This window comes from Lethenteron reissneri, chromosome 64, assembly GCF_015708825.2.
Source record: "Lethenteron reissneri isolate LAM-NWPU_2019-01 chromosome 64, ASM1570882v1, whole genome shotgun sequence".
Taxonomy (NCBI): Eukaryota; Metazoa; Chordata; class Hyperoartia; order Petromyzontiformes; family Petromyzontidae; genus Lethenteron; species Lethenteron reissneri.
In genome coordinates, this window is record NC_083842.1 from 6,619,721 (window position 1) to 6,627,456 (window position 7,736).

The window sequence follows — 7,736 nt, forward strand, 5'->3', positions numbered from 1 at the left end:
TGTAATACGTGCCGTCTGCTTGACAGTGGATGATAGAAAAATCCTGTAACGTCATAGATAGCTTGGGGAGTTCTCATCTAGTTAGCCAACATGATGCAAACATTGAACATACGTATAATAAATCACGTTTTGAACTCCTCCCTTTTAACACTCTGTGTCTGGGTGTATAGATGCGTGCGAATGGAGTGGTGGGGCTGCTGCTGACTCTCTCGTTGCTGGTCGAACACACCCATGGATTCTTCCCAAAACAATGGATGGCCTCCTTTACATCGTTTTTCGCAAAAGAACGCACCATCAGCCACGTGCAAATAACCGCTACAGCTATCGAGACAGTGGTGGAAGAAATGGCAAAGGTAAGACATGAATAATATTTGTTATGCATGTGTTGGTGAAATTCGCCCTCATGCCCATCGCTTCACCTGCCAGGTAAACGAGGTAGGGCCAGGCTATTCAGTAACAGGGTGGCGCAGTGGTAAAACTCACAGGTGACTGCAAGAGGATCTGGGTTTGATTTGCCAACTCGGAACTGATCTAACATACAATTCCAAGTTATAACATGTACAAAAAACTCGAATTCCTCCATTTATCCTTAATAATGTCAGCTTCTCTTCTTGTACCACATTTTCACTGTCATCAGGAAGAACATGAGTAAGAACACAATAATTAATTAATAACTCTCTGCATGTACCTCCCACCTTTCAGTTTCATTTATTAGGTATAGCCCTGTGAGCCATGTGGCTCTTGAATCGGGTGTAACCGCAACAAACAAAAACATGAAACATCTTAAAGTGACCACGTGCAACAGAAAAATCCAGGAAAAAACAGCAGAAAAATACCGTATATCAACGCTGTGTGCAAAATCCCAGTCGGATGCAAGTCAAACAATAACAACCATACGACAATTTTTATTAAAGTTATCAGTCTAACTCTGTACTACAACATACAAATATGGCTAGACCAAAACGTTTTCGAAATCACCAAAATAAAGCAATAAAAACAATGTAACAGTGATCATAGGAACTGTGTTTTAAATGTAACAATAAACGATGTACATAACATGTACGACGACCAAACTTTGCAGCCATAGCTGGCAGCATGAGTCACTCCATAACAGCCAGAGTATCAGTAGCAGTATAAAACATGTTCAATGCACCTTTAAAGATCAGCACACTATAATCACCACTCAAGATCATACTTTGCAACGGTCATCCGGAGCGATACATTTGATTTCAGGCCACTGAATAGCAGTGGCAGCTAGGGGTGTACAACTCCTCTAGAGCAGTTTTGAGTGAAGATCTCACAGGTAGTGATCCAATTTGCAGTTCATTGGCGATAGCATTCCAGACCCTGGGGGCATCAATAGAAAAGGCCCTTCCTCCAGTCTTTGTACGGCAATAAGGAATGCGAAGCTGGTAAATGAGCGAAGACCTTAGGTCACATTTGTTCTTCGTAACAGTGAGGAGATCCAGCAGGTAATCTGCTGATTTTTTTGTAAGTACATCGTGAATAAATAAGATCTGATGCACAAGCCGTCGATCATTAAGAGATGTAAAGTTTGACACAATGTAGAGATCGCAGTGGTGGGTCCTATATGGGCAGTTCAATGCAAATCTTAAGGCCGAGTGATAAATTGAGTCAAGCTTCTTCAGTACAGTACTGGGGGCTGATTATATACGATGTCACAGTAATCAAGTAAAGGCAGTATGGTAGCTTGTATCAATTCCAAACGGAACATAGGGGGGAAGCAATGCTTGTGCCGATACAGAAAACCTATTTTAATTTTTGTCTTTTTACCAATATAATCAATGTGATCTTGAAAATTCAGTTTTGAATCAAGGATGATCCCAAGATACGTATAGATCTTGACTTGCTCTATTTGATAATTATTTAAGGAATGTAATTGAGGAAAAATAACTTCCTGCTTTTGTCCTGGTGAGAAGCATAACACCTTGGTTTTGGAGGTATTCACGACTAGTTTAAGAGCAACTAGCTGATGTTGTAGTTTGTTGAAATCACCCTGGAGCTTAGCAATAACGTCATCCGGAGAGCGGCCAGCAGTAATCAGTAACGTGTCATCTGCAAAAGATTTACCCTGGTATGATCCAGGTCAGTGACCAAGTCATTGACATAAATAGAGAACAAGAGGGGGCCGAGGATGGAACCCTGTTGAACCCCTTTTGTTATCTTAACACTGTTTGATCTCCAGCCATCTATGAATACAGTTTGGTTGCGAGAAGAGAAGTATTTTTTTAACCATTCCACTGCGTATTTGGAGTAACGGAGGCAACTTAGTTGACTAAGCAGGATGTTGTGGTCGACTGTATCAAAGGCTTTGGACATGTCAAGAAAAAGACTGGCGCAGTACTGCTTATTATCAAGGTAAATGTGATTCAGAGAGTCTAATGCAGCAGATGTGGTGCTGTATTTTTTTCGGTACCCAGATTAGTTTTGATGTAAGAGATTGTTGTCAGACAGGAAACTGATAATTTGGTAGCTCAATAATTTTTCAAAAAATGTCATCAACAGGGACAAAATTGAGATAAGTCGGTCAGAGTTATGTTCTTTTGTTTGTATTATGACTGCAGGTATTGCGGTCTATGCAAACATGACTCCTTGTAAAAAGGTGTCAGTTTTGTTGCCAGATAGAAGGGTAAAGAACCAATTATCATATTTTTGCTGGCAAATGAGGTTCCCATAGTAAAGTCGGTAGTTATTTGGATCATTTTTAGGGCCCCCTTTGTGAAGTGGACGAACATAGGAATGTTTCCATTCTAGAGGTACTGATGCTTCTTTGATGGACAGGTTGAAAATATGGGCTATAGGTTTGTAAATTAGGTGACCAACAGTTAGCAAAGCAAAGACGGGAATGCTATCCGCTCCGGTAGAGGAGGACTCTTTCAGGTAGGAAAGTTGTTTCAGAACATTACTTTCGTGGATAGACTGGAAACTAAATTCGTTTAATGTTTGGACAGGCATGTAGGAAATTGCATGAGCAGGGGTGACTCTCAATACATTATTAAAAAGGTCACCAGCTTCAGAAAATGAAGGTTAAAATTGTCGACTACTTTTTGGGGCTCTGAAAAATAGTCCCCATTTCGGTTAAGCGCAACGGCAAGATTATCTGTGTTAGATGCCCTTTCGATACATATGACTGTTTTCCAGAAGATCCTGGCGTTGCCATGTGATTCCAGGAGAGTGGAGGAAAAGTAAGCATTTTTTGCATGCCGTATTTTTTGGACACATCAATTCCTTAAAATCCTGTATTCTAGCCAGTCTTTGACCAAATTACTTTTCTGAGTACATGCCCAAGCCTTGTCCTTAGTTTTCATGAGCTTAGTAATCAAAGGATCAAACCATGGTGGGCGGTTGCCCTTAATCTTAAATCTAACCAACAGAGCATGTTTGTTAAGAATTTGGAGAAACGTATGCCTGAAGGTCTCCCAAGCCGTAGTCAGGTTGGGGATATCACAGACCTTGTCATTATCCGAGTGAAGCACATAATTAGTAAATGCCTGTATGTTGAAGTGTCTCATGGAGTGCTTATCAACCAATTTAGGGGGGGCTTCAGGTCTGGCTGACGATCTCACTCCAAATTTGAAGGAGTGATCACTAAGGTTATTACCCAGAACACCAGTCAGTGCGAAATTGTGAGGGGCATTAGTCAATGGACGTCAAGCAGAGATGACTGTCCCGAATTTTTTAGGTTGGGTCTTGTTGGGACATTTATTAATTGAAATAGGTTAAATTCATCTGCAAAATGTGTGGCCACGGCCGGCGGGTTTAGCCAATTCCAATTCAGATCACCCATTAAAATTATTTCACCTTTAGGGAGGCCCCCAAGAAGCTCCCTCAGTGCGTTGCCAGCTTCAACATCCTTACCACTAGGTGGTCTATAGCAGCACACTACCCATATCTGTTGATTTTAAGGAGAGTGTTTCTGAGAGCCAGACCTTCAAAGCAATATTTTTTAAACAAGGAATGAGCTGGTGAACATGCAATAGTACTATGAACATATATGGCAATTCCACCTCATTTAGACCCTCGGTCAAGTCGAAAAAGGTTGTAGTTGTCAATCGGAATCTGCAAGTCATTGACGGCCGGAGTGAGAAATGTTTCTGTAAGGCAGAAAATGTTTGGGTCCAGATTTTCCCCTTCTAGTTTTAGTTGACTTAATTTAATCACAAACCCTCTGATGTTGACGTGTAGAACACCAACACCTTTTCTGCCAGAAAAATTTACAGAATTAAATGAGCTCTTTACATTTGGGCCAGGGTGAAGCTCAATACCACCAGAAATAAAAAAAAGTAGAAATAATAGTTTGCACAAGTATTTTCTGTGTAAGGATGAGAAGCGGCAAACCTTGGACGAATAGCAGCAGCTTACAGATGGCGACATTTTAAAGAGCAGAATGAAGTTAGAAAGGAGTGCTGGTGAAGTAATAGGACAGAGATAGGGTTTAAAACGATACAATGATGGAGTGTAGAAGTGGCCATAAGCTGTTTCACTAGCAGGTGTAGTGGCAAATGGAGCATCAAGTACGGACGAGAAATAACGAGGGATGCCAGTGGTGGAGTTGAGTTTGGCACTAGATATGGCCAGGAGGGACAGCAGTAGGATACACAGCAGAACTGCCATCTTTAAAATAACAAAGGTCCACAACAGTTAAACACACAAGTGAAAATGTACAGGTAGGCCGAGCGCGAGAAATGTCTTGCCACACTCGTCACACATGTACGGCTTCTCGCCCGTGTGCTTGAGTTTGTGGTGGCGGTCAGCTCCAGGTCACGAAGTTGAATAGTCGTTCAAGTTCTTGCTGTTCGTAAGCACACCTTTGTGCATTGCCATTGCTCTACGCTAGCATGGGTGGGACCTAACACTTCACTCTTTTTTCTCTCAAGGAGCATTTTCGTGAACAGAGCAATAACCTGATCAAGCAGGTGAAGGGTAGAAACCTCAAGGAGCGGGTCAAGACGGTCGAGGGCTTCCTGCAGAAGCTTCGGCTCCTTGCTGATGAGGAGCATTTCTAAGAAAACCAGGGAACAGCAGTTAAGGCAGACCAAAAGAGCAGCAGCTCAGGCAGGCCCAGGGAGCAGCAGCTCAGGCAGGCTAGGGAGTAGCAGCTCAGGCAGGCCCACGAAGCAGCAGCTCAAGCAGGCCCAAGGAGCAGTAACTCCGGCAGACACATGGAGCAGCAGCTCAGGCAGACCTGGGGAACAGCAGCTCAAGTAGACCCAGGGAGCAGTAGCTCAGGCAGAATGCAGGAAGCAGCAGCTCAGGTAGACCCGGGGAGCAGCAGCTCAGGTATACCCAGGGAGCAGTAGCTCAGGCAGCTGCAGGAGCAGCAGCTCAGGTAGACCCGGGGAGCAGCAGCTTAGGTATACCCAGGGAGCATTAGCTCAGGCAAGCCCCGGAAGCAGCAGCTCAGGCAGACCCAGTGAGCAGCAGCTCAGGTAGACCCAGGGAGCAGCAGCTCAGGCAATCCCGGGAAGCAGCAGCTCAGGCAGGCGCAGGGAGCAGCAGCTCAGCTAGACCCAAGGAGCAGCAGCTCAGTCGTACACTGCGTTATGGGATTGCTATTCGCATGAATGACGCTCTATAAAAAATACATGTGATAGCCACATATCTTATGAGCTTTTATTGAAGAGTCATAATGTCTTGTTCCTTCATATCCAAGTTGAGTGTAATCATGTTACCTTGTTGGTTTACTCCATGAAGGCCAAGAGCATAGTATGTGCTATACGCCTAAACAGTAGTGATTTGAGGAAGATCTCGTCAGGCTTTCGAGAGCTTCCTCTAATGGCGGCATGAGCCGGCAGTTGCAGGAATGCACCTTTACCTCTGCAACATTCATGAACAGCTAGAACCACGATAACAAGACAGATAATTAATCCTCAAATTACATTTAACGAAATTTATTATAGATAGTTAAGTTATTAAACACCTTCAGTGAGTAAACAAATGAAAGTTTAAACATTTAGGCCTACTAATCTGGTACTAGGCGAAGCCTGCGGCAAGATAATTGATCCTCAATTTAGTTTTTAAAATACTTATAGATTAAGAGGTGACTGACAATTCCCCATCGAAGGACCTCTGTAAAATTGTTAAGTTATTAAATACCTTAGATGGGGAACCAAATTAAAGTTTTAATCTTTAGGCCTGAGGCCTACTAACCTGTTATTAGATTAAGCCTGCGGCATGAGAATTAATACTCAAATTAGTAAAAAAGAATGCACTAACAGATTTAGGGGTGATTGAAGATCTGCCATCTAACGATCTCTGTAATTGTTAAGTTATTAAACACCTTAGTTGGGTAACCAAATTAAAGTTTAAACCGTTAGGCCTAAGGCTTGAGGCCTACTAACTTGTTTCTATGCGAAGCCTGTATCCTCAATTACGTTTAATTTACTTAAAGATTAAGAATGTTCAATGAGTGTTGATGATGGGTGGTGGTGTTGATGATGAATGGAAACCATGAAGGGTGGTGAAGAAGGTTTGTGATAATGATAGTGTACGTGCACACAGGAGTTCGCAAACCTGCCTGTTCAGATGGAGACGTTTACTGAGATATGTTTTTGTCCTGTGGAATCAGGACTCAAAATAAGTTCAGCACTGCCCAGCGATTTGTAGAGGTAGGGAAGTATGTGTATATTTGTTGCACAACAGAAACATAAAAAAATGCATCTAGGCAGCAATCGAATGCAGCTCAGCCAACACGATTCAGTGAATGTCCAGCACATGGAATATATAGCTAACTTTATTTTCTATAGAATGTGTTTCTGCATGCCAATATACCTCCCTGCCATGTTGACTGCATCTTTTGCTACTTTTTGTGTTTAGTTTATTGTTCCTCCCCCGCACCACCGAGAAGCATGGTTGGCTACGTGTGGTGCAAAACAATTTCAACATACATACATACATGACTGTCCTCTACACTTGCTGAAGTCAACTCTGCAGTCATTCCCTAGATAATACAGCACCATGTTGGCCATACTTTCACCACAATGAGTTTCTAATTGAAGGAAAGTTGTCTGCACGCTAGGCTCGATCTGCAGCTGGAGCACACTGAGATTATTTTGTCAGCAGCCTTAGGAGTGGCTTAGCTCGTGAGCACGCTTGGTTGCTCACTCTCGGAGGTATCACGCTGTGCAGCAGCCTACACGTGACAATGCTCACACACTTCCAGACTCTTCGTACCTCAAACAATCTCGGGTTGACTTGACAACAAACGGAACTCTTCCAGTCGATAGCTTGGACAATATTTCCGTGCACACTCGAAAATGGTGTGTAACTGAAATCTCCAATTAAGGAAGTTGTTTATGCCACAAAGGACCCTTTGCCAACAATCCTCTCACAACTCTTAGCTTATGTTGTATATGTTGGGTCTTGAAAAATTAATAAAAATAATAACAATTTAATTAAGATTGGGAAAATACGTAATTATCCAAAATGATGATACTTCATGCAATTATGCGCATAAATTATGCTACTTAGGGAGGTGTAGGGGTGTTACGGAGGGCCTGTTATACATGGGATCACACGGGAAGCAAACACAGTGGGCGGGGCTACGTCCGCACCGGGCAGCCTGGCCCCACCCCTCAGTGGGGGGTTTTGGTATATAAGGAGATGAGCCGGAGGGCTCAGGGAATAATGTTAAAGCTAAACCAGTGAAGACCGAAGATCGTCCAGATAGAGCCCTGGACTCCCCTGGATCGCCGCCCTTATCAGGGCCGAACAGG

At 43.0% G+C, this 7,736-nt stretch overlaps 1 protein-coding gene across 1 annotated transcript in view; it reads left to right on the forward strand.

Annotated features, from left to right (window-relative positions):
* The first annotated feature begins 5,183 nt into the window (after positions 1-5,183).
* LOC133358997 (uncharacterized) overlaps positions 5,184-7,736 on the forward strand; it is an 89,595-nt gene continuing 87,042 nt past the window's right edge. The window contains exon 1 of the mRNA XM_061577373.1: positions 5,184-5,301. Coding sequence (XP_061433357.1) covers positions 5,184-5,301 — 118 coding nt within the window. The remainder of the gene's footprint in view (positions 5,302-7,736) is intronic.